Source organism: Salvelinus namaycush, chromosome 27, assembly GCF_016432855.1.
Source record: "Salvelinus namaycush isolate Seneca chromosome 27, SaNama_1.0, whole genome shotgun sequence".
NCBI lineage: Eukaryota > Metazoa > Chordata > Actinopteri > Salmoniformes > Salmonidae > Salvelinus > Salvelinus namaycush.
Genome location: NC_052333.1, coordinates 36463503 through 36491058, shown reverse-complemented (window position 1 = coordinate 36491058; position 27556 = coordinate 36463503). Strand labels below are relative to the sequence as shown.

General features: G+C 42.9%; 1 protein-coding gene across 1 annotated transcript; it reads left to right on the top strand.

Moving 5' to 3' along the window:
* The first annotated feature begins 1655 nt into the window (after positions 1-1655).
* On the top strand, positions 1656-26831 carry ints8 (integrator complex subunit 8). The gene is made up of 27 exons (XM_038966659.1): positions 1656-1767; positions 2952-3087; positions 3243-3417; positions 3571-3711; positions 3820-3891; positions 3993-4044; positions 4155-4337; positions 6119-6226; positions 6397-6549; positions 15976-16076; positions 16299-16440; positions 16601-16671; positions 16866-17041; positions 19845-19975; positions 20099-20209; positions 20499-20703; positions 22290-22411; positions 22683-22867; positions 23068-23161; positions 23248-23309; positions 23491-23609; positions 25660-25763; positions 25930-25980; positions 26092-26165; positions 26277-26341; positions 26434-26477; positions 26643-26831. Exons 2-27 carry the CDS (start codon positions 2958-2960, stop codon positions 26757-26759), a joined length of 2988 nt encoding a protein of 995 aa, XP_038822587.1. The 5' UTR covers positions 1656-1767; positions 2952-2957; the 3' UTR covers positions 26760-26831.
* The last annotated feature ends 725 nt before the right edge of the window (positions 26832-27556 follow it).

The window sequence follows — 27556 nt, the reverse complement described above, 5'->3', positions numbered from 1 at the left end:
ATGTCAGGAATTGTGAAAAACTGAGTTTAAATGTATTTGACTAAGGTGTATGTAAACTTCCGACTTAAACTGTATATACAAAAGGATGTGGACACCTCTTCAAATTAGTGGATTTGGCTATTTCAGCCACACCTGTTGTTGACAGATGTGTAAAATCGAGCACAAGGCCTTGCATTCTCCATAGAGAATGGCCTTACTGAAGAGCTCAGTGACTTTCAAAGTGGCACCATCATAGGATGCCACCTTTCCAACAAGTCAGCTTGTCAAATTTCTGCCTTGTCAACTGTAAGGGCTGGTATTGTGAAGTGGATTAGTCTTGGAGCAACAACGGCTCAACCAGCAAAGTGGTAGGCCACACAAGCTCACAGAACAGGACCACCGAGCGCTTAAAAATCGTCTGTCCTTGGTTGCAACACTCACTACCAAGTTCTAAACTGCCTCTGGAAGCAACGTCAGCACAATAACTGTTCGTTTGGAGCTTCATGAAATGGGTTTCCATGGCCGAGCAGCTACACACAAGCCTAAGATTACCATGCGCAATGCCAAGCGTAGGCTGAAGTGGCGTAAAGCTCGCCGCCATTGGTCTCTGGAACAGTGGAAACGCATTCTCTGGAGTGATGAATCACGCTTTCCCATCTGACAGTCCGACGAACGAATCGGGGTTTGGCGGATGCCAGTAGAACTCTACCTGCCCCAATACATAGTGCCAACTGTAAAGTTTGGTGTAGAGGAATAATGGTTTGGGGCTGTTTTTCATGGTTAAGGCTAGGCCCCTTTGTTCTTGTGAAGAGAAATCTTAACGCATACAATGACATTCTAGACAATTCTGTGCTTCCAACTTTGTGGCAACAGTTTGGAGAAGGCCCTTTCCTATTTTAGCATGGTAATGCCCCCGTGCACTAAGCGAGGTGCATACAAAAATGGTTTGTCGAGATCTGTGTGGAAGAACTTGACTGGCCTGCACAGAGCCCTGACCTCAACCTCATCGAAAACCTTTGGGATGAGTTGGAACGCCGACTGTGAGCCATGCCTAATTGCCCAACATAAGTGCCCGACCTCCCTATTGCGCTTGTGGCTGAATAGAAGCAAGTCCCCGCAACAATGTTCCAACATCTAGTGGAAAGCTCTCCAAGAGTGGAGGCTGTTATAGAAGAAAGGGGGGACCAACTCCATATTAATGGCCATGATTTTGGAATGAGATGTTCGACGAGTAGGTGTCCACATACTTTTCGTAATGTAGTGTATGATGAACCCACAGATGGAGGAATTACATTTTCAGTCATATGCACCACAGCATTATGTAAATCTGTATAAGAGCCACTGGAGGTATTGGATTAGACTTGTCAAACAAATGTCAGACTATTCATCAGTCTGCCTGGAAATTGTTTTTGGTCGTAGTAATTTGAATTGAAGAAAATATGTTACTGGCATAATAAAGTTAATCCAAACTGCCCATGGAAGTTATGTAATAGCTTGTTATTCTTTCCAACTTTTTTTAAACTAACAAATAGGTAGATGAATAGGAAGATTAGGCAAACATCTGCAATTTGGGAAGACTGTCAGATAAAAGTACAAATGCAAGTGCACGATGCGCAAAAAGGGTGCAGGATAACCACGTTCATGATTGGAGCGGATCCGGATATGACGTCAGAGATGTTTATTGAGCAAAGCAAATCATTAGAAAGCATCTTGGAGTAAGCTAGCTAACGTTAGGTGTCAAAACATTAAACCTTTCTGAATATTTTTACAATTGCAAACTCAAAAAAGGTAAACTGTCATGCATTTACATTTGCCAGCTTGATAATATTAGGGAGACCCACCTAGCTAGCATCAACCGCTAGCTGCTAACATTAGTTTAGATAGCTAGCTAACTTTTGTTTGCTTGGTTGTGCACCTCATCAGATGTTTTTCTCTTTAGCTTAATTTCTTTAGGATTTTGATATTTGTATAACTTAAGTTAGACTGGTTTTGGATTTACTATTTAATATCCATTGGAAATTTGGTTACTTAGCTACTAGGTGGTATTTTGGAAAAGGGAGCTTGCAGGGTTGGTAGCTCTGGGTCCAGTGATTTTACTAGATAGCACAGCCACAATCAATTTGTCTATATCGTAAATATTTATGAAAACATTTGTTTTTAAGTTGAGGTTGGGTGTAAGGTTATATTGTCGTTAGGTTTCAAATCAGATTTTAAATAGAGAAATTGTAGAAACAGGCGGGGTTTATGACTTTGTGGATGTGTTAAGTATCTGGTCCAGGGTGTAGTGAACGAACGCGACCAGAACTACAGGGTTCAGGTTGCAAAACTTTCGAATTCCCTGCATTTCCCGAAATCCCGTTTGCGATCAAAAGGGAACTACCATTTCTGGCAAACCAGTGAATTTATTTTAAATTGGGATCAATTCCATTATAATTTAGGAGATTAGTTAATTGCAACTTCAATTCAATATGAAATTGCAATTTCTTGTTGCTTATTGAGGATTTTTTTCAGTGCTTTGAGGTGAAATTTCTAACAAGCATTGTTAGCTTCTTAAAAATGTAAATGTAAGTATCATGTAACCTTGCTCTCCAGAAGCCAAGGAACTATTCTATCTTATCCCCAGGGTTCTCAGGTGTAAGTATTGCCCACAGCTGGGACCATGGGGACTACAATCCAGACACTCTGTTTTAACATTTAGAAATGTTAATAAACTCTCTTGCGATATGGTTTTGGAAACATAAAATCCTCTACTTTCACATCACATAAAAATTATTTCACAAATGCAAAACATACAGTTACTGTACACTGTTGTAACCGGTTTAACAGTTGCAGCCAACAGTATTTTTTTTTAGTTACAACACTTTTCTGGCATCCTTCCATTATACAGATCCCCCCTGGATGGGGTGCCTTCGTGAATAGAATTGACATCTATGAAAAGCCTAAGTGTAACCAAGACTGTGTGACACTGACAGGTGGAGATGAGTGCAGAGGCGGTAGACCGTGTGGCTGTGAGCGGCAGCCGGCCAAGCACTCCTCCTCAGACCTCCTGGTTCGAGTTTCTCCTGGATGAGATGCTGCTGGAGAACCACCTCCAGAAGTCCTATCCAGGTCTGCAGAGAGAAAGAGAGAGAATCCTCTCTGAATATTGGTCCAGATCTGATTGGCATAACCATATTGGTAGCAGTGATTGAACTTAGACATGAGTGGACTCAAACTCGACTGGTTTGTTTGATTGAAAACGTATATATGTTTCCTTCCTTCAGATCCTGTTCCAGTGCAGCTTGTCATCCAGTTCCTTGAACAAGCGGCCAAGCCCTCTGTGAATGAGCAGAACCAAGTCCAGCCTCCTGCAGACAACCGCAGGAACCGCACTTTGAAGCTGTTGGCTCTTAAAGTAGCAGCATACTTGAAGTGGGATCTAGATGTATTGGAGAAAGGGTGAGTGTGATGTAGAAACGTTTGCAGTGACTCTTTTTATTTGAGAATTTGTTGTTATTCCATTACCCTGAAAAGCTCGAACAGTCATGTGGATTTTGTTAGTTTTTATGTAGGTGTTTCATATTGAATTGACACATCCTTTTACCCCTCCAGCTTGACTATTCCTGTGCTGAACATGCTGCTGAATGAGCTGCTGTGTGTGAGTAAGGTTCCACCTGGAGTGAAACATGTTGACCTGGATCTGTCCACCTTGCCTCCCACCACTGCCATGGCTGTCATCATCTACAACCGCTGGTGAGAATGGGTACTGCAGAGGAGGGTTGATTGTGCTGTATAATAGACCACCAGGTTGACCAAATTCTGTCATTCCTAATAATTGTATCCATATTTTGTCTCTCGAAGGGCCATACGAACCATTGTGTTAAGTAGTTTTCCAGAAAAACAGACAAAACCCGGGCCTCATCAGATGAACATGTAGGTTCTCCTTCTGCTTTCAGAACTAAATTGGTATTGCTGTAAGTATGACAGGATTTTTATCAGTACAGCATTACATCCCTTTTCCATGTTGTCTATAGGTTGAATGTTGTGCAGCAGGAAAAAGAGTTGACTGAAAATATCCTGAGCGTGGTGAGTCTGCTATTTTCCTCAGGACATATTAGACAACGGAACACCATTTTAAAACATGAGTGAATGACCTGAGGGATTACATGGTGCTGTGTCACTGTCTCTTATTGCAGCTGAAAGAGCAGGCAGCGGACTCTATCATGGTGTTGGAGGGATCTCTTGGTCTGAAGAAGGACTTCTACATCCACACCCTGAGGACTCTGGACCTGCTGGCTGCCGACCCCAGTACTGCTAACGGAGAAACGGAGTCCTCCACAGCAGGCCTTAGGATCAGTGCTGATGAGCTGCACTGTCAGGTGGGTAGACTCACAGAGACTATTAAATTACCATATTATATACAGTACCACATCGGCTGCGGAGAGCGTGATCACAGTCTTCCGGAACAGCTTGTGCTCTTATGCATGTTTGTGGTATTTGCCTCGAAACGAGCATAGAAGTCGTTTAGCTCATCTGGTTCGCTCGTGTCACTGGGTAGCTGTCGGCTGTGCTTCCCTCTGTAGTCTGTAATGGTTTGCAACCCCTGCCACATCTGACTAGCGTCAGAGACTAGCGTCAGGTGTAGTTCGATTCGATCTTAGTCCTGTATTGACGCTATGCCTGTTTGGTGGTTCGTCGGAGGGCATATTGGGATTTCTTATAAGCTTCCGGGTTAGCGTCCCACTCCTTGAAAGCGGCAGCTCTACCCTTTAACTCAGTGCGCATGTTGCCTGTAATCCATGGCTTCTGGTTCGGGTATGTACGTACGGTCACATCTCTGTGTGTGGAGTAAAGGTGGTCCAGAGTTGTTTTTTCTCCCTCTGGTTGCACATTTAACATGCTGATAGAAATTTGGTAAAACAGATGTAAGTTTCCCTGCATTAATGTCCCCGGCTACTAGGAGCGCCGCCTCTGGGTGAGCGTTTTCCTGTTTGCTTATGGCAGAATACAGCTCATTCAATGCTGTCTTAGTGCCAACCTCAGTCTGTGGTGGTATGTAAACAGCTACGAAAAATACAGATTAAAACTCTCTAGGTAGATAGTGTGGTCTACAGCTTATCATGATATACTCAACCTCAGGCGAGCAATAACTCGAGACTTCCTTAGATATCATGCACCAGCTGTTATTTAAAAAATAAATAGCCAGACGCCGCTTTTCTATCCTGCCGGTACAGGGCATAACCAACCAGCTGTATGTTGATAATGTCGTCGTTCAGCCACGACTCTGTGAAGCATAAGATATTACAGTTTTGAATGTCCCGTTGGTAGTTTAATCTTCCGCGTAGGTCATTGATTTTATTCTCCAAAGATTGCACGTTTGCTAGCAGAATGGAAGGAAGTGGAGGTTTATTAGATCACCTACAAATTCTCAGAAGACAGCCTGCCCTCTGGCCCCTTTTTCTCCGCCTCCTCTTCACCCAAATCAATGGAATCTGGGCCTTTTCCCGAGAAAGCGGTATATCATTCACGTTGGGCTCGTCAGACTCGTTAAAGGAAAAAAAGGATTCTGCCAGTCTGTGATGAGTAATCGCGGTCATGATGTCTAGAAGTTATTTTCAGTAATAAGAGACAGTAGCGGCAACAATATGTACAAAATAAGTTACGAACAACGCAAATAAACAAAACAAAAACGCAATCGGTTGGGGACACTTAAAACGTCAGCCTTCTCCAGCGCCATTGCATTCCAGGTTGAAGCTGGTTGAGAGAATGCCAAGAGTGTGCAGAGCTGTCATCAAGGCAAAGTGTGGCTACTTTAAAGAATCTCAAGTATAATATATTTTGATTTGTTTAATACTTTTTTGGTTACTACATGATTCCATATGTGTTATTTGATAGTTTTGATTTCTTCACTATTATTCTAAAAAAACTCACTATTACTATAAAATAGTAAACAAAGAAAAACCCTTGAATGAGTAGGTGTCCAAACTTTTGACTGGTACTGTATATAATTATTGTTTAATATATGTCCTATTAAAGTTCTATATGTCATTATATGGGTAGACTACTCTAGATAGAAGATTATCCTATTGGATGCGGTATGGCCAGAGAGAACGGCTCACAGAGCTCAAGCTCTTGGTAAACAACGTCTTGTGTTCTACAGGTGCATTATGATTTGGGAGGTATTTTTTTTCAACAAGGCTGCTCAGACCAACTGGCATATGAGAAGGCTAGAGAGCATTTTCAACAAACACGAGAGTTGCTGTTGAAGGTACAGTATTGAGCTGTAGATGTTGATATATTTTGCTTTGGTCGTTTCATGGTCTCTTGCACTAAAATATATTCAAAAACATATAATTTGGTCTGACTTTGATTCAATTTGATATGAGTTTTTGTGTTAATGATGTTCATCACTGTAGCTCTGCTGTTCTTGTATTGCAGTTTGACTTGACGCTTCACGTTCACCTGGATGAGAAGCGTCTTGCTGGGTACTGGAACGCCTGCAGGGCCCTGACTGGAGCCTTGGACCCCAGTGACACCCAGCTAAACCCCTACGGACAGATCAACAGCCTCATCAGAACTCGCAACTACCAGGTCAGTCAGCCTGAGGACATAATGCAACAAGTTAGCACCAATGTAGACTGTGCCCTGCTGATGATAGTATAAAAATGTTCTCCTGCGGTTTAGGCATTATGTAAGGAACTCTTACATAATATAAGGTACATAAGGTATTCTTTTTTTTCTTTCTTTCATGTCCTAGACAATTACAGTTTCACGATATTAATATGTACAGTTCATTGGGGGGAAACAATCACAAACTTAACAACACCATACAAATTAAAAAGAACAAAACAAAATAGATTAAAGACAAATAGTTTTCTGTTTTTCCAAATTAAAACGGCCTGTTAAAATGCAATTCTCAAAGGCTACCAACCCAGAGCCACATAGCATTGCCCTGCTCCCTGCTCTTCTTTTTTCCTATCTCACATTGTTGTGAAATGTAGCTCTCGCAAGTGGGAGCATGTGACCATTTACCAAAGTTTTGGGCTTGGCCCCACGCTGTCTGCAGTGGATGTCCAAGTACATAAGAAGGCACTGTGATGCCGACACGTTGGTAAATACCCAATAAATTACTGGGAGTTTATATATGGAGCGTGCGACTCTTATTTATTTTGATACTTTATAGTTTATTCACCGTTTAGTCAGCACCTCCAAACAAAATAATTTTTCTGGGTGTATGCCAGCTCATGTTTTTTTTATTTTATAAGTACATAAGCAACCATCTGCAAAGGGCAATACCCGGTTCAAAAACACTGCTGTTGATGCCGCCTCTCTTGACAAGATCATGTATTGCTACGGCTACAACCCAGCAGGAGGCGGGATGGGCAAACGGGTAGGTACCTGCCAAGAATGCCATTTTAAAACACTAACAACATGAACCCAAAGAGACTTTACCGGTACACAGCTCCGAAAGGTCCTTCTCCCAGATCTCCATAACAGGTAGATGTTTTATATTACGAGTCACTAGCCTATCATATGGTGAGCATGCCATTCTAGCTTTCCTTGGACATGAAAGCGGTTTCAGTAAAGAGTGAGAGCTTGGTTTGGTGTCCCATGGTACACCATAGGTTTTCAACACTGTACGGAATTTGAGATAAAAAAAAAAAAAAAAAAGAACAGGAAGAACCAGCGAGAGTGACTTTCGGAACTTGAAAGGAACAAATCCCTTGCAGGTTGAAGATGCACTTTAAAACAAGAATATCTTGCTTAGACCACAGAGGGAATGTAAACTGCATAATGCCAGATACGATAAAATTGTTATTCCAAATAGGAGAACTTGTGAAAATTGCAAGTTGTGCCAAGATAATTATTGATTTGGTACCAAACAGTCAAATGTATTTTTGTTATAATAGATCCCATAAAATATTAGGCTTTTTTTGTTGCTTTATCTCAGAAGAAGGAAGGTCCTGAATTCTAATTGGGTGAGACTTGGCCTCCTCTATTGTCCACCAAGGCACATCTGATGACTCATGCCAAATAGTCAATGACCTCAGCTGATATGCCCAATAGTAGAGTTTATAGTTTGGTAAAGAGAGCCCTCCAAACTTGGGCATTGTAAGGTGGAGGGACTAAATCTAGGACGTTTCCCATTCCAAATGAAATTTCTCACCAAGATATCTATGTCCTTAAAGAATTAAGTTGGGGAAGGAAGAGGAAGCATTGAAAACAGGAAATTCATATGGGGTGGACATTCATTTTAATAACCTAAACTCTCCCATAAAGAGTAACATGAAGTGGAGACCATCTACTCACAATTATTATTTTCAATGTTGCATCAAAATTCTCCTTAACCATGGGTTGCAAATTAGGTCAAATTTTTATGCCCATGTATGTAAATAACTTATTTTCTAAAGTGAGTGGTAAAGAGGGTAAAGTAACTTGTTTAGAGGCATTAAGATCAACTTGGACCAGTTAATTTTATAGCCAGAGAAAGAGCCGAATTCTTTAGAGGTCAAGTACGTGTGGTATAGAATTAGAGATATTGGACAAATACAGTAAGGTGTCATCAGCATACAGGGAGATATGGTGGACTGTTTCTTTGATTTTAATAGGTAAAATTGTAATATTTTGCCTGATGGCTTGGGCTAGCAGTTCTAATGACAAGGAAACTCTGAGGTATATAGATCGGAATAAAACGTTGTAAATGTGTGATTTAATTTGGGAGGGATAGAAATAGTAAATGTGTGATTTAATTTGGGCGGGATAGAAATAGAGTTCACCTTTTTATTGTTCCTAATGACATCAATAGATGACAAATGTTCAAGTTTGCTTCAATTCATTTCCAAGTGCCTACTCGGTCTATCCGCATTCTCATAGTCATTCTGTCTCGCTTTCAAGTGAATAAATTCAGCCCTAGAACTAGTCACCATCTTAGGCTCAGTTTTAAATGCGGTGGGTTCTCTCTGCACATCTTCAGTGTAGTTAGACTTTTGCATCAACTCTAGACAGGCTATTTCTCTCTCTAATTAAGAATCAGAAGGTTGCTTTTTAAAAATTCTGTGATGAAAAAGTACATATTCCTAATGCAGCACTTTGTTACTTCCCTTAATCTACTGTATGTGGGTCTACCCCTGGTTGTGCATTGACCTGTAAGAAATTATTAATGCCAGCCAAAATTGTGTTTAAGAATTCCCTATCCCGTAAAAGAAAAACATGAATCCCTTAACCTGTGACTTCTCAAATTAATAAGTCAATAATGGAGAATGGTAAGATAACAGCATAGGTAAAATATCTGCATGGGATATACAGTACATTTCAGAAAGACGGAGTCTGTAGTCTCTAGTACTAGGATTTCTTAGGTGCCAGGCATCCACAATGTTCAAGTCATCTAAAAAGCTCTTCAAATAATTTGAAGGTGCCCGGTGTGCCAAGATATTAGCACTGGTGGTATCAATAGTAGGATCTAGAGTCAAATTAAAATGGTCACTGAATCTGGGAAGTCTAACAATTTAAGCTTCAGGTCTTCAAAAAGGAATGAACAAAAGCCTTTGGTGCATACATGGAGGACTAACCTAATTTAGTGGCATTAATAGTAAAAGGCATAACAATACTGACGTTAAGTGTCTCCACCAGACACCCCCACCTTCATATTAAGTTTCCTCTTAATTACAATTATAACACACTTTGTTTTCCTTGGGGCACAAGTGTAGGCTATTATCGACTAACCTGTACCACAGCACATTGACTCGGTACCTGTATACCCTGTACATAGCCTCGTTATTGTTATTTTTTAAACTTTTAATTTATCTAGTTAATATTTTCTAAGCTGCATTGATGGTTAAGGGCTTGTAAATAAGCATTTCACGGTAATGTCTACACCTGTTATATTCGGCGCATGTGAGAACTTAAAAAAAAATTGTTCTTATAAAATTTGTTCTGAAATTGATATCAGTGGGAAGTAGGAATGCAAAATCTGTATTTGTTTTGTACGTAGTAAGTACTCAACACTTAATTCTCTTGATAGGGGTGTTTGAAAAAACTTTGCACAGAATATTGTTTAGACCCTTCACAGAACAGCGTAAACTGGTTCTAACCAGAATAGAAAGAGTGGGAGGTCCTGGTGCACAACTGAGCAAGAGAACAAGTACATTAAAATGTCTAGTTTGAGAAACAGACGCCTCATCAACTCTCCACTGTTGATGTTGAGACTGGTGTTTTGTGGGTACTATTTAATGAAGCTGCCAGTTGAAGACTTGTGAGGTGTCTGTTTTTCCAACTAGACACTCTAATGTGCTTGTCCTCTTGCTCACTTGTGCACCGGGGCCTCCCACTCTTCTTTCTATTTTGGTTAGAGCCAATTTGCGATGTCCTGTGAAGGGAGTAGTACACAGCGTTGTACGAGATCTTCAGTTTCTTGGCAATTTCTCACATGGAATAGCCTTCATTTCTCCGAACAAGAATAGACTGACGAGTTTCAGAAGAAAGGTTTTTGTTTGTGGCCATTTTGAGCCTGTAATCGAACCCACAAATGCTAATGCTCCAGATACTCAACTAGTCTAAAGAAGGCCAGTTTTATTGCTTCTTTAATCAGGACAACAGTTTTCAGCTGTGCTAACATAATTGCAAAAGGGTTTTCTAATGGTCAATTAGCCTTTTAAAATGATCAACTTGGATTAGCTAAGACAACATGCCATTGGAACACAGGAGTGATGGTTGCTGATAATGGGCCTCTGCACGCCTATGTAGATATTCCATAAAAAATCTGCCGTTTCCAGCTACAATAGTCATTTACAACATTAACAATGTCTACACTGTATTTCTGATCAATTTGATGTCATGTGCTTTTCTTTAAAAAAACAGGATATTTCTAAGAGACCCCAAACTTTTCAGCGGTAGTGTACATATTCTATAGTGTTTAAAATAAACATAACCAACAGAAAAAACAAAATAGAAAAGGCCAGTAGGCCGAGAGATCGCCAGCTGGTAGACCTGAGTTGGGCGTCCCTTGGATGCTGACACAATATGGGGACGCCAAGCAAACCTTATATTTAAAATAAAAAGCTTATTGTGTTCTTCTCTATCAGATAAACATACAGTGCATTCGGAAATTATTCAGACACCTTCCCTTTTTCCACATTTTGTTATGTTACAACCTTATTATAAAATGGATGGAATACATGTTTTCCTCATCAATCTACACACAATACCCCATAATGACAAAGCGAAAACAGGTTTAGACATTTTTGCAGTATTACAAATAAAAAACAAAAATAAATGTATTTACATAAGTATTCAGACCCTTTGCTATGAGACTTCAAATTGAGCTCAGGTGCGTCCTGTTTACATTGACAATCCTTGAAATGTTTCTAAAACTTGATAGGAGGCCACCTGTGGTCAGTTAAATCGATTGGACATGATTTAGAAAGGCACACACCTGTCTACATATGGTCCCACAGTTGACAGTGCATGTCAGGGCAACAACCAAGCCATGAGGTCAAAGGAATTGTCCGTAGAGCGCCGAGACAGGATTGTGCCAAGGCAGCATTGAAGGTCCCCAAGAACACAGTGGCCTCCATCATTCTTAAATGGAAAAAGTTTGGAACGATCAACACTACCTAGAGCTGGCCGCCCGCCAAACTGAGCATTTGGGGGAGAAGGGCCTTGGTCAGGGAGGTGACCAAGAAACCGATGATCACTCTGACAGAGCTCCAGAGTTCCTCTGTGGAGATGGTTGTCTTTCTGAAAGGTTCTCCCATCTCTGCAGCACTACCCATCAGGCCTTTATGGTAGAGTGGCTAGACAAAAGACACATGACAGCCCACTTGGAGTTTGCCAAACAGCACCTAAAGGACCTGACCATGAGAAACAAGATTCTCTGGTCTGATGAAACCAAGATTAAACTCTTTGACCTGAATGCCAAGCGTCACGTCTGGAGGAAACCTGGCACCATCCCTATGGTGAAGCATGTTGGTGGCACAATCATGCTGTGGGGATGTTTTTCAGCAGCAGGGACTGGGAGACAAGTCACGATTGAGGGAAAGATGAATGGGGGAAAGTACAGAGGTATCCTTGATGATAACCTGCTCCAGAGCGTTCAGGACCTCAGACTGGGGCGAAGGTTCACCTTCCAACAGGACAACGACCCTAAGCACACAGCCAAGACAACGCAGGAGTGGCTTCGGGACAACACAGGAGTGGCCCGGACTTGAACCCAATCAAACATTTCTGGAGAGACCTGAAAATAGCTGAGGCAACAGTCACCATCCAACCTGACAGAGCTTGAGAAGGTCTGCAGAGAAGAATGGGAGGAACTCCCCAAATACAGTTGTGCCAAGCTTGTAGCGTCATACCCAAGAAGTCTCGACGCTGTAATCGCTGCCTAAGGTGCTTCAACAAAGTACTTTATTATTTTTCTTCATGAGGTGTTGTGTGTAGATTGAGGGGGGGGGGAACAATTTAATCAATTTTAGAATAAGGCTGCAATGTAACAAAATGTGGAAAAGGTCAAGGGGTCTGAATACTTTCCTGAATGCACTGTAAGTTCACTGCAGAGGGAAAATGCTAAAGTCAAAGTATAAACGAGCCTGAACCAGTCAAGACTTAAGGATGTTGGGGGAGGGTGTGAAGATAAATTGTGAAAAAGGGAGGGGGAAACAAAGGTGACAGCCCATACAAATAGTTTGGCATGGCTTAGGGCCCACAAAATTAACATAATGCCCACTCAAATAAATTTACATTTACATTTTAGTCATTTAGCAGACGCTCTTATCCAGAGCGATTTACAGTAGAGTGCATACATTTTATTACATTTTTTTTTTTTTTTTACATTACATTTCATTACATTTTACATACTGAGACAAGGATATCCCTACCGGCCAAACCCTCCCTAACCCGGACGACGCTATGCCAATTGTGCGTCGCCCCACGGACCTCCCGGTTGCGGCCGGCTGCGACAGAGCCTGGGCGCGAACCCAACCCAGCCTGGGCGCGAACCCAGAGACTCTGGTGGCGCAGCTAGCACTGCGATGCAGTGCCCTAGACCACTGCGCCACCCGGGAGGCATTCTTATCGACAATGACAATCGACAATGACATTCTCGATAACACGAGGTGGTTAATCCATACATGTACATAACTAAATGTATGGAGAAACATTGTGGGAGGAATAAACCTCCATTAATGATCCTCATTAATATTGTACGTCAGTCATTGTATAAGGTATATACTGGGAGACAAACTAAATCTCTGGGAGTTAAAGTATGTCACAATTTAAAATGTTTTTCATACACTACCGGTGAAAAGTTTTAGAACACCTACTCATTCAAGGGTGTTTCTTTATTTTTACTATTTTCTACATTGTAGAATAGTATTGAAGACATCAAAACTATGAAATAACACATATAGTAACCAAAAAAGTGTTAAACAAATCAAATGTATATTTTTGATAACAGCTTTGCACAATCTTGGCATTCATGAGGTAGTCAACTGGAATGCATTTCAATTAACAGGTGTGCCTTGTTAATTTGTGGATTTTCTTTCCTTAATGCGTTTTAGCCAATCAGTTGTAATAAGGTAGGGGTGGTATACAGAAGATAGCCCTATTTGATAAAAGACCAAGTCCATATTATGGCAAGAACAGCTCAAAGAATAAAAGAGAAACGACTGTCCATTACTTTAAGACATGAAGGGCAGTCAATATGGAACATTTCAAGAACTTTTAAAGTTTCTTCAAGTGCAGTCGCAAACACCAAGCGCTATGATGAAACTGTCTCATGAGGACCGCCACAGGAATGGAAGACCCAGCGTTACCTCTGCTGCAGAGGATAAGTTCATTGGAGTTACCAGCCTCAGATATTGCAGCCCAAATAAATGCTTCAGAGTTCAAGTAACAGACATATCTCAACATCAACTGTTCAGAGGAGACTGTGTGAATCAGACCTTCATGGTCGAATTGCTGCAAAGAAACCACTAAAAAACACCAATAAGAAGAAGAGACTTGCTTGGGCCAAGAAACACGAGCAATGGACATTAGACCAGTGGAAATTTGTCCTTTTGGTCTGATGAGTCCAAATTTGAAATTTTTGGTTCCAACCACCGTGTCTTTGTGAGATGCGGTGTGGGTGAACGGATGATCTCCGCAAGATTCCCACCATAAAGCATGGAGGAGGATGTGTGATGGTGTGGGGGGGTGCTTTGCTGGTGACACTGTCTGTGATTTATTTAGAATTCAAGACACACTTAACCAGCATAGTTACCACAGCATTCTGCAGCAATACGCCATCCCATCTGGTTTGGGATTAGTGGGACTATCATTTATTTTTCAACAGGACAATGACCTAACACACCTCCAAGCTGTGTAAGGGCTATTTGACCAAGAAGGAGAGTGATGGAGTGCTGCATCAGATGACCTGGCCTCCAACTTTAACCAAATTGAGATTGTTTGGGTTGAGTCGGACCGCAGAGTGAAGGAAAAGCAGCCAAGAAGTGCTCAGCATATGTGGGAATTCCTTCAAGACTGTTGGAAAAGCATTCCAGATGCAGCTGGTTTTAGTATTTGGTATTTTATTAGGATCCCCATTAGCTGTTGCAAAAGCAGCAGCTACTCTTCCTGGGGTCCACACAAAACATGAAACATAATACAGAATGACATAATACAGAACATCAATACACAAGAACAGCTCAATGACAGAACTACATTAAAAAAAAAAGGCACACGTAGCCTACATATCAATGCATACACACAAACTATCTAGGTCAAATAGGCTAGAGAATGCCAAGTGTGCAAAGTTGTCAAGGCAAAGGGTGGCCGTTTTGAAGAATCTCAAATATAAAATATATTGTCATTTGTTTTAGCACTTTTGGTTAATACATGATTCAATGTGTTATTTCATAGTTTGTCTTCACTATTATTCTACAATGTAGAAAATAGTGAAAATAAAGAAACCCTTGAATGAGCAGGTCTTTTTAACCTTTTGACCGGTAGTATCTATCTAATCTATAGAAGGGAACCATGGGAGCGCTAAGCAGAACTCATGATTATTACAGTTTCCTGTTTTCTATTGCTCGTTCATGTACAATGAGGACAGTCAATGCTTTCTGAAGGCTATGCAGGACTTTCTGAGCCTCATCAGGAGTGTCGAATATCGATTTGTTGTGGGACACTTTAAGCTTAGCAGGATACAGTAGAAAGTTCGGTATAGCTCTTTCTCAGGCTTCAGAGCGACCCAGCTGCTTTGTATGCATCCATGAAGGCCTTTTTGTAGGTATAGCGGAGCATCCTGAAGATAAATGTTCTCGGTTGGTTGTTACCGCCTGGTTTTAGTTCAGCGTCGGTGCGCGTTCCAGCTCAATCACCCCACGGGATAACAGTCTGGGGAGCCACAGGCGTAAGGATGAGCTGCATGAATAATCTTCCATCTCGGCTAAATGATTCCTAATCCCATAGGAGTTATCTGCGTAGTTACTGATTTCATCAGTGCTTTGTTTACATTGTATTGTCTGTGTGGGATGATTTTGTTGCGACCAGCCTAGTTTACCTTTTGTGTTTCTCAGTCTGAAGTTGGATGAATTTCATCTTGAATAATTCCATGTCTGTGAAGATGGAATTGACTGTGACACTGGTAGATATCATATCAGTGCGCATTTCAAGTAAAGAGTATTTTTAGATCACCACGCTGTCCCGGAATAAGGAAGAGTTGAGATAAAACGGACTCATCCATGCCGGGAAGGTGTGTGCCTGTAGCCCCAAACACAGAAAGTGTTTAGTGGGGAACGCGTTCTGCAAGCTACATCCTCTTTCTTATTGAGTTGTAGACTTGGTAGTCAGGTCCAACATATCGAGTTTTCTCTTAGCCGGTGTTTCAGTGTTCATCCTTGTTCGTGATTAGTTAAGAGATGGTCAAAAGTACGATAGAAATGGCATTTTTAAAAGTTTGCACCAGCGTGAGCAAAACTCCTATGCCACTATCTTGCTCAGTAACCGGAAGTCCTTGAAGTAATTGAAGGCTCTTCTTTTCCTCAGGCTCTTGTAGAGGCTTTCATCAAAGACAATGTGTCCCTCAGCTTGCCCAACCACCTCAGACAGTCTGTCCTGAGGGAGTTTTTGCACAAAGTCCAGCAAGGGTGAGAACACTTGGTGGTTAAAGTATTCAACCCAGAATTAAAATGGTATCTTTGACATGTACTATACACCACTTCACTGTTTTAGGTGTGAATATTTTTCTTAGAACCAAATATATTAAAATGAGGCACATCAGACTTGATTGCATGCAAGCAATCCCAGCTTTAAGACGTTTAAATGCTTGCCGGTGTTATGTTAATGCTCTGTTTACATGATGTACACAGGGAGAGGGGCCTGGACGAAGTGTGTCACAAGCTTTGTGTGTGCAACGCTGTTCGCGACGCCCTGCAAGGGGAGGTCCTCAGTGTGCGTTTTCAGCAGCTGCTCCACAAGCCAAGGAAACATGTGGTGGACTTTATGCTAGAGGTAGAACTACAAACTCATAGCCTGATTTAAACCACAATAAATGCTGTGCTCACCATTGTTTCAGTCTGGTTTAACCAGGCTAACAAACCCACTCTTCTCAATGAAAACTTCATTCCTATCTATAAACACTAATCTACATTCAAGCTGTTTCCTCTTACAGGTATGCACAAGGTCTTTAGACAAGGACCGTTCATCAGAGACCTCCAAGAGGAAGATGGTTATTTTTCTAAAGTGCGTAGGATTGAGTTGATTAACTTAGATGAGGCATTTTGTAAGCTTGTAATACCTGCAGATTTAATGTGTTGTTGTAGCTTGTTGATGGTGAGCAGTATGCCAAATGCTGATACCTGTCCTGACATTTGATGCTTCCCAATCATAGACATGTATTAATATCTTTATACATCATTGTCCCCACTCCCATACAGAACCCTGTGTGAGAGCTTGGCCGAGCCCCACCTGGTGTTCGTGGTGACCGCCCACAAGCTGTTCACGGAGCTGCTGAAGGAGGAGGATAGGAAGATCCTGGTGGAGCAGATGAGGAAGAGGTCAGCCACGGTCAACCTCTGTGCCAAGCCTCTACCCTCCTTCTATGACATCCCAGGTATGCTGCTAAACTTAGCAAAAAAAGAAACGTCCTCTCACTGTCAACTGCGTTTATTTTCAGCGAACTTAACATGTGTAAATATTTGTATGAACATAAGATTTTACAACTGAGACATAAACTGAACAAGTTCCACAGACATGTGACTAAGTGAAATGGAATAATGTGTCCCTGAACAAAGGGGGGGGGGGGGGGTCAAAATCAAAAGTAACAGTCAGTATCTGGTGTGGCCACCAGCTGCATTTAGTACTGCAGTGCATCTCCTCCTCATGGACTCCACCAAAATTGCCAGTTCTTGCTGTGAGATGTTACCTCACTCTTCCACCAAGGCACCTGCAAGTTCGGACATTTTTGGGGGGAATGGCCCTCACCATCTGATCCAACAGGTCCCAGACGTGAGATCCGGGCTCTTCGCTGGCCATGGCAGAACACTGACATTCCTGTATTGCAGGAAATCACGCACAGAACGAGCAGTATGGCTGGTGGCATTGTCATGCTGGAGGGTCATGTCAGGATGAGCCTGCAGGAAGGGTACCACGTGAGGGAGGAGGATGTCTTCACTGTAAGGCACAGCGTTGAGATTGCCTGCAATGACAACAAGCTCAGTCCGATGATGCTGTGACACACCACCCCAGACCATCACAGACCCTCCACCTCCAAATCGATCCCGCTCCAGAGTACAGGCCTCTCTCAGCCCTCACCCCTGGTGAGACAAATCCGCGACTCGTCAGTGAAGAGCACTTTTTGCCAGTCCTGTCTGGTCCAGCGACAGTGGGTTTGTGCCCATAGGCGACGTTGTTGCCGGTGATGTCTGGTGAGGACCTGCCTTTACAACAGGCCTACAAGCCCTCAGTCCAGCCTCTCTCAGCCTATTGCGGACAGTCTGAGCACTGATGGAGGGATTGTGCATTCCTGGTGTCTTCCTGTACCTGTCCCGCAGGTGTAATGTTCGGATGCAGATGAGCAGGGACCCTGGGCATCTTTCTTTTGGTGTTTTTCAGTCAGTAGAAAGGCCTCTTTAGTGTCTTAAGTTTTCATAACTGTGACCTTAATTGCCTACTGTCGTAAGCTGTTAGTGTCGTAACGACCGTTCCACAGGTGCATGTTCATTAATTATTTATGGTTTATTGAACAAGCATGGTAAACAGTGTTTAAACCCTTGACAATGAAGATCTGTGAAGTTATTTGGATTTATATTTGGTAGCATTGCCTTTAAATTCTGTAACTTGGGTCAAACGTTTCGGGTAGCCTTCCACAAGCTTCCCACAATAAGTTTGATGAATTTTGGCCCATTCCTCCTGACACAGCTGGTGTAACTAAGTCAGGTTTGTAGGCCTCCTTGCTCGCACATGCTTTTTCAGTTCTGCCCACAAATGTTCTATAGGATTGAGGTCAGGACTTTGTGATGGTCCCTCCAATACCTTGACTTTGTTGTTCTTAAGCCATTTTGCCACAACTTTAGAAGTATGCTTGGGGTCATTGTCCATTTGGAAGACCCATTTGCGACTAAGCTTTAACTTCCTGACTGATGTCTTGAGATGTTGCTTCAATATATCCACATAATGCCATCTATTTTGTGAAGTGCACCAGTCCCTCCTGCAGCAAAGCACCCCCACCACATGATGCTGCCACCCCCGTGCTTCACGGTTGGGATGGTGTTCTTCGGCTTGCAAGCCTCCCCCTTATTCCTTCAAACATAACGATGGTCATTATGGCCAAACAGTTCTATTTTTGTTTCATCAGACCAGAGGACATTTCCCCCAAAAGTACAATCTTTGTTCCCATGTGCAGTTGCAAAACGTAGTCTGGCTTTTTTATGTTGGTTTTGGAGCAGTGGCTTCTTCCTTGCTCCTTTCAGGTTATGTCGATTTATAGGACTCGTTTTACTGTGGATATAGATACTTTTGTACCTGTTTCCTCCAGCATCTTCACAAGGTCCTTTGCTGCTGTTCTGGGATTGATTTGCACTTTTCGCACCAAAGTACGTTCATCTCTAGGAGACAAAATGCATCTCCTTCCTGAGAGGTATGACGGCTGAGTGGTCCCTATACTTGCGTACTATTGTTTGTACAGATGAACCAGACTTGTGGAGATCTGAGGTCTTGGCTGATTTCTTTTGATTTTCCCATGATGTCAAGCAAAGAGGAACTGAGTTGAAGGCCTTGAAATACATCCACAGGTACACCTCCAATTGACTCAAATGATGTCAATTACCTTATCAGAAGCTTCTAATGCCATGACATAATGTTCTGGAATTTTCCAAGCTGTTTAAAGGCACAGTCAACTTAGTGTATGTAACTTCTGACCCACTGGAATTGTGATTAAGTGAATGCACAAAGTAGATGTCCTAACCGACTTGCCAAACTATAGTTTCTTAACAAGAAATTTGTGGAGTGGTTGAAAAATGAATTTTAATGGCTCCAACCTAATTGTATGTAAACTTCCATCTTCAACTGTATCTTTGAAAGACGGTACTGAAAAGGAACGTTTCTTTTTTTTGTAGAGTTTATATTAGCACTGCTGTCTGGCTAAACACAGGTGCCACACAACATCACTTCGGCAAGTATTCAGAGCTCTGTATGGCAGGGGTGGAGGAGTAGGGGCCAGTATGTGGTTTCTTAGGTGATTTAGTAGATTACATATTTATCATACCTCTTGTCTGTCTTGCATGGAAAGTTTGCCCTCTTGTTAATCTAAAGCTCCCATCAAGGAGTGATGCAGTCTTCTTTCCCATGCATTATGTTATGGATGTGCATATCCCTCTGATCCTGTGCTTATCCTTCTGTTCCCTGTTGCTCCCCAGCTGCGGCCAGTGTCAACATTGGACAGCTGGAGCAGCAGCTCATCCTCTGCCTGGACGCCCGCCGCATCCGGCAGATCCTAATTGAGCTGCACAGCATGGCCGAACGGCCCTTCTGGCGGGTTAACAACAAGGTCAGGGTTCAAAGGTCACCACAGCTGGACACAGACTGCTTCTACAGCACCTATTATTTTAAATGTTAGCAGGGATGTTGTTCGAAGGATACTTACCTGAAACGTTATTCCTTGTACCTACAGTGGGAAGTTCCTCCAGATTACATCAATGTGATACTCAACATCAAAGACAACCTGACCAAGGATCTGGTGTATATCCTCATGGCCAAAGGGCTACACTGCATCACTGTAAAGGTCTATCCCTTTCAAATTCTCTATTAAAATCATGAGAATTATGGAATATGAAGTTCATGGGTCAACACAATGTTACTGTTGGTTGATAGAAGATGGGATGTATTCCTTGTCAACAAACCTTGATTTTGTAATACTTGTAGGTCCGGTTTCCCAGGCACAGATTAGGCCTAACCCTGGTCTAAGAAATGCTTTCTTCGTTTTAGTCCAGGAATATGCTTAATCTGTCTGGGGAAACCAGCCCATAAAGAATTTAGGTTGATCTCAACCTTTAATGTTGTTGGTATCCCAGGACTTTGCCCACACGCGGCAGCTCTTCTCAGCCTGTCTGGAGCTGGTGACGGAGTTCTCTCCTAAGCTAAGGCAGGTGATGCTAAACGAGATGCTGCTTCTGGAGGTGCGGGCCCATGAGACCGGGGTGGCTGAGGGTAGCAATGTCAGACCCCCACCCGACCTGGTCAGCAGGGTGCGAGGCTACCTGGAGATGAGGATACATGGTAGGTGAATGGAGAAACGGTCACTTTACTCGTGAAACGTTCAAGGCAAAAATAATGAAGCACATGGAATTGAACGTTTGATTTCGGGCCTCCGGTCCCTCAGCATTTTGCCATATCAGTGTCCTATAATGTACAGTTGTGGCAACATATATTGGCACTTTTCTTAAATAATTCCCTATTTCTTCTGAAATAAATTTAAATAATTTCAACATTGTAGAACCAATTTTGTTTTAATAAACTTCAGTTTAGAATTTTAATTTTAAAAATTAAGACAAATGGCATTGGTAGAATTATTGGCACCCTAGAGCTAGTACTTGTTCACACAGCTTTTGGCTGTTCACAAATGCTTCCTGTAGCCATCAATGAGCTCTTTGCAGAAGACTGCTCGAATTCTTCAATGTTTGAGGGGGTGCCCTACACCAACTGCTTTTTTCAGCTCTCACCATGGGTTATAGATGTGATTCATTCTTCGCTGGCCAATCCAGAACAGTCCAATGTTTGTTCTTGAACCATTCCGGGGTGCATTTGATGTGTGTTGGGTTGTTGTCCTGCTGGAATACCCACAACCTTCAACAGAGACACAGGTTTTGGATCCTGGGTTGAACATTGCATCTGCTGATTTCATGATGTCTTGCACACATTCAAGTCATTCAGTACCAGAGACAGAAAAGCAACCTGGGTCTCCATTGAAAGTTGTGAGTCTTCAAGCAGGACAACGACCCCAAACACACACCAAAAAGCACCCAGGAATGGTTGAAGACGAGATGCTGGACTGTTAAGTGGCCACTGACGTGTCCAGAGCTGAATCGCATCCAAAACCTATGGTGAGGGCCGGGCAAGTGGCGCTGCATCGCAGTGTTGCCGCGTCACTACAGCCTGCGGTTCAATCCCAGGCTGTGTTATTACCGGCCGTGACTGGGTGTCCCATAGGGCGGCGCACAATTGGCCTAGCGTCGTCCGGGTTTGGCCAGTGGGCTTTACATGGCTCATCGCGCTTTAGCGACTCCTTGTGGTGGCCCGGGCGCCTGCAGGCTAACTTCGGTCGTCAGATGAACAGTGTTTCCTCCAACACATCTGTGCAGCTGGCTTCCGGGTTAAGCGAGCGGGTTTTAAGAAGCGCGGTTTGGCGGGTCATGTTTCGACCTTCGCCTCTCCCGAGCCCATTGGGGAGTTGCAGCGATGAGACAAGATTGTAATCACGAAATTGGGGAGAAAAGGGGCATTTAAAAAAATAAATGGGGATCTCAAAACAGCAGTCGGTGTAGGGCCACCCCTCAAACATTGAAGAATTAGAGTAGTTTGCTTCTAAAAGAGGGCCAAATTGCCAGTAAGAGCAACAATCTCATTGATGGTTACAAGAAGCGTTTTGCTGCAGTTACCTTGGCCAAAGGCTGTGTGACCGAGCTCTGGGGTGCCAATAATTTTGCCCGTGCCCGTTCTAAACTAAAGTTTACAAAAACTGCTTCTACAATGTTGGAAATTTGACACATTTGTATTTTTCTTAAATAAGGAATTAAGAAAAGGGTGCCAATATATTTGGCCAAAACTCTGACTGCCTAAGGTCCCTGTGTTTCTTGCCATTCCAGATCTCCCTCTGCGACAGATAGTAGGGGAGGAGTGTGTGGCCTTCATGTTGAACTGGAGGGAGAATGAATACCTGACTCTGCAGGTGCCCCAGCAGCTGGTCATGAACAACCCCTACATCAAGGTACAGGCCTCTCAAAGACTGCACGACACCTCACTTTCTATCTGAAGAGGATATAAGATGTGTTTTATCATCAGTGTTCTGTGACTGAACCGTATCATAAATACATTTGTGACGCACACAACTACCACACTGGTTATTGCTTTGTGATATTGAGAAGTGTTCAATGTTACTTGTGTGCCAGTTAAGTTGTATTGTGTTCTGCCAATTGTGGTCTGTTGATAGACTCAAATCCTTTGCTCTACACCTGTGGCACACCTTTTGACCCCAATAGCTGGGTCAGCTCCTGGCCTCCACCTGTAAGGAGCTCCCGGGTCCTAAAGAGAGCCGGCGTACAGCCAAAGAGTTGTGGGAGGTGGTAGTCCAGATCTGCAGTGTGTCCAACCAGCACAAGAGAAACAGCGACGGACGTGTCAGCCTCATCAAACAGAGAGAGTCCAGTATGGGCATCCTGCAAAGGTAAACGGGCCGGTAGTCATAGTTGGTCAATTACCAAATAAGAATGGATGAAATAAACATGATTACACTCAGGTTAACTACTGTTTTATAACTACAGGTTTCTTCACCTGGCTTAGTCCTCATCGGTTTATACTGAAAATTGAGGCAGACATCAATGTGCTAAGTCGCCTTCTTGCTGACGTTTCCCATATTATTTTTAGGAGCCGATTCATCACATTCGTCAAGAAGCTTCGGGAACCACTGGTGCTGACCACCCTCATCTCACTTTTCGTGAGGTTTCATAGCATAGTCCGGGTAGGTTTGGCCACCTTCCGCACACTGGTGCAGGCTATAACGAAACATGTTCTCTCATGGTTGAACAAATGTGCATCTCTCTACAGGATGATATTGTCAATGAAGTGACAGCAGAACACCTTGCCATTTGGCCATCAACCCTGGCAAAGTATGAACACCTGTTTGCTTCTATATGGCTACAGAATGTGGTCCTATTTTCCATTGAGTTCCATTTTTGAGTTTCTAGAAGATAGCGTCTTCTCACAGTATGAGTTTATGAAGACTATTTACTTTGCTACTCATCCGACAATAAGGCTACTTTACTGTCTTCAATAATGTTTGTCTTCTAGCATGCAGGCTGTGGATGTGGAGGCGGTGGCTGTGACGGTTAAAGAGCTCGTGACCTACGCCCTTACACTGAACCCCAACAACCAGTCCTGGCTCATCACGCAGGCCGACATCTACTTTGGTAAGCAGCACTCAAATGGTGGTAGGGAACCTTGCCAGGGGGTGTATGTATCAAGTGTCTGAGTAGTGCTGATCTGGAATCGGATCCCCTTTGTTCATGGGATCTAATTCATTGTGATCTAGAAGGCAAAACTGGCCCTAAATCAGCCCTCTTACTCCGAGTCACTTGATATACACTGAGTGCACAAAACATTATGAGCAACTGCTCTATCCATGGCAGACTGACCAGGTGAATCCATGATATCTTATTGATGTCACTTGTTAAATGCACTTCAATCAGTGTAGAGAGACAGGTTAAAGATGGATTTTTAAGCCTTGAGACAATTGTGACATGGATTGTGTATGTGCTATTCAGAGGGTGAATGGGCAAGACAAAAGATGTGTGCCTTTGAACAGGGTATGGTAGTAGGTGCCAGTACTGCAACGCTGCTGGGTTTTTGACGCTCAACAGTTTCCCATGTGTATACACAAATGTCCACCACCCTGTGGGAAGCATTGGGGTCAACATGGGCCAGCATCCCTGTGGAACGCTTTCCACACCTTGTAGAGTAAATGCCCAGACGAATTGAGGCTGTTCTGAGGTCAGAAAGGTTGGAGAGGGCTGCAACTCAATAGTAGGAAGACGTTCTTAATGTTTTGTACACTATATATACACAATGCGTTCGGAAAGTATTCAGACACCTTGACTTCATATTTAGCTACGTTACAGCCGTAATCTAAAATTGATTAAATCATTTTTTCCCCTCAATCTGCCCATAATGACAAAGCGAAAACAGGTATTTAGACATTTTGGCAAATATATAATAAATAGAAATAGACCCTCTGATATGAGCCTCGAAATTGAGCTCAGGTGCATCCATTGATCATCCTTGAGATGTTTCGACAACTTGATTGGAGTCCACCTGTGGTAAATTCAATTGATTGGACATGATTTGGAAAGGCACACACCTGTCTATATAAGGTCCCACAGTTGACAGTGCATGTCAGAGCCAAAGACAGGATTGTGTCGGAGCACAGATCTGGGGAAGGGTACCAAAACATTTCTGCAGCATTGAAGGTCCCCAAGAACACAGTGGCCATCAAGACTCTTCCTAGAGCTAGCTGCCCGGCCAAACTGAATAATCGGGGGAGAAGGGCCTCGGTCAGGGAGGTGACCAAGAACCCGATGGTCACTCTGACAGAGCTCCAGAGTTCCTCTGTGGAGATGGGAGAACCTTCCAGAAGGACAACCATCTCTGCAGCATTCCACCAATCAGGCCTTTATGGTAGAGTGGCCAGATGGAAGCAACTCCTCAGTAAAAGGCACATGACAGCCCGCTTGGAGTTTGCCAAAAGGCACCTAAAGGACTCAGACGATGAGAAACAAGATTCTCTGGTCTGATGAAACCAAGATTGGCCTGAATGCTAAGCGTTACGTCTGGAGGAAACCTGGTACCATCCCTACGGTGAAGCATGGTGGTGGCAGAATCATGCTATGGGGATGTTTTTCAGCGGAAGGGAGACAAGTCAGGATCAAGGGGAAAAATAAACGTAGCAAAGTACAGAGAGATCCTTGATGAAAACCTGCTCCAGAGCACTCAGGACCTCAGACTGGGGCGACGGTTCACCTTCCAACAGGACAACGACCCTAAGCACATAACTAAGACAACGCAGGAATGGCTTTGGAACAAGTCTCTGAATGCCCTTGAGTGGCCCAGCTAGAACATCTCTGGAGAGACCTGAAAATAGCTGTGCAGCGACGCTCCCCATCCAACCTGACAGCTTTAGAGGATCTGCAGAGAAGGATGAGAAACTCCCCAAATACAGCTGTGCCAAGCTTGTAGTGTCATACCCAATTTTGTCATTATGGGGAATTGTGTGTAGATTGAGGGGGGGGGGGGGGGGGGGGGCATTTTAAGCAATTTTAGAATAAGGCTGTAATGTAACAAAATGTGGAAAAAGTCAAGGGGTCTGAAATATTTTCCGAATGCACTGTACAGACCTTAGAACAAGTTTAGTGGGTAGCTAGTTGTCACAGTCAAGTAATGTCCTTCTCTATTTTGTCTCCGCAGTGACCAACCAGTACTCTGCAGCGTTGCATTTCTACCTCCAGGCTGGGGCAGTGTGCTCTGACTTCTTTACCAAGGCTGTGGCTCCTGATGTCTACACTGACCAGGTAGCGAAACAGTCTGGTGTTTTCAAATGGAACTCAAAGGGCTCTGGTCAAAAGTAGTGCATTATATAGGGAATAGAGTGCCATTTGGCACGCAGACTTGGTGTTTTCTTGTTTAAACACCCAAGATCACTGGATTAGTTGTGACGCTGATCTTTTTTCTTTGCAGGTCCTAAAGAGAATGATCAAGTGTTGTTCGATGCTGAACTGTCACACACAGGTCAGACTTCCTTCCAGAAAGTTTATAATGGTTCTTATTCAGTACGCTGAGATTTGAACTTTGTAAATGTTACATGGTTGAAGGCTATGATCATGTTGTCTTGCTGATTAGGTTGCAGTTCTGTGCCAGTTTCTAAGGGAGGTGGACTACATGACAGCGTTCAAAGCTCTTCAAGAACAGAACAGGTATGACAATTTATTGGGAGGGCGGGCCTTGTACACCCAGGCAACGAAATGCGATTTGGAAGGATGGCCCTGTGACTAATATAGGCCTATTTGTTCCATCTTATCATTTAGTCACGATGCCATGGATTCGTTCTATGACTACATCTGGGACGTCACCATCCTTGAATATCTCACACGTATCCTTTAATCTTTAGTTATTTACTTAGGCATTATTTTAACAGGCAAGTTTTTAAAACAATATTTACCCCTTGACTGTGCATGCGTGTAGACATCCACCATAAAAGGGGTGAGAGCGAGAAGAGACAAATTGCTGTAAGTAGAATCTATTTCCATTGAATACCTTGATTCGCTATGGCTTGTCTCCGTCGACAGTCATGTGTCTTTTGGAGAGCCTAGAAGCCCAATCGACTTAACCTTAGGGGAGGTTTCCCGTACAGATTAAGCTTAATCCTGGACTAAAACAGACTCTCTCCTCAGATCAAGGCGATTGGACAGACTGAGCTGAATGCCAGTAACCCCGAGGAAGTTCTGCAGCTGGCTGCACAGAAGAGAAAGAAGAAATTCCTGCAAGCTATGGCCAAACTGTACTTTTAGATAAAACCGGGCCACCAAACATGTGGGAGAATTTTTTTCAAATAAATAATTAAGTTCATATTTTGTACTCAATACCTGTAAGCAGTTTTATTCCCTGTGTTCAGAGAAGGTAATTCCCTGATGTACAATGGCCTGGTTTAACAAACAGCACCACTTTAATAAATGACATTAGCCTTTCAGAAGTGTTCAAGTTAACAAGTTCTACCTCTGGTCCCATATACAAGAAAATACTCAGTGGGCAGTTTTAGGTACACCACCCCGTTCACGAAAAAGGTTCACTCTGTGGCTTTTTATAAGGCAGACAGACACAGGCATTGTTACTGTTCAATTGAATATTAGTGGGCAAAATAAGTGGCCTGGGCATGGTATGATCGTCGATTCCAGTATCTTAGAAACGGCCGGCCTCCTGGGCTTTTCATGCACGACAGTGGCTAAGGTTTACGGAGAACGGTGTGACAAACAAAAAAATCCAGTTAGCGGCAGTCCTGTGTGCAAAAACAGCTCGATGACAGGTCAAAGGAGATTTCAGGTGGCAAAGGGGATGTCCAAGCTGGCACTAGATGGCTGTACCTAATAAACTGGCCATTGAGTACATGTAGTTAATGCCATACTCTGCAATTGATTTAAAGGAATAGAATCTTCCAGAAATACAATTCAGAAAACTCATCAATATAACCTCACATTTTAATGTTCTCGTATACTAATCAGTGGATATTTAAAAAAACAAAGTTAAAGATCAATCTAAGCACAAGTACCACAGGCCAATAAACCCATAATACGTTGAGGTAACATGTCCC

Coding starts and splice junctions, on each gene's coding strand:
- ints8 (XM_038966659.1), top strand. CDS start 2,958: ATGAGTGCAGAGGCGGTAGACCGTGTGGCTGTGAGCGGCAGCCGGCCA. Junction 3,088..3,242: donor CCTCCAGAAGTCCTATCCAG/GTCTGCAGAGAG, acceptor TCCTTCCTTCAG/ATCCTGTTCCAGTGCAGCTT. Junction 22,412..22,682: donor TGAACAACCCCTACATCAAG/GTACAGGCCTCT, acceptor TGACCCCAATAG/CTGGGTCAGCTCCTGGCCTC.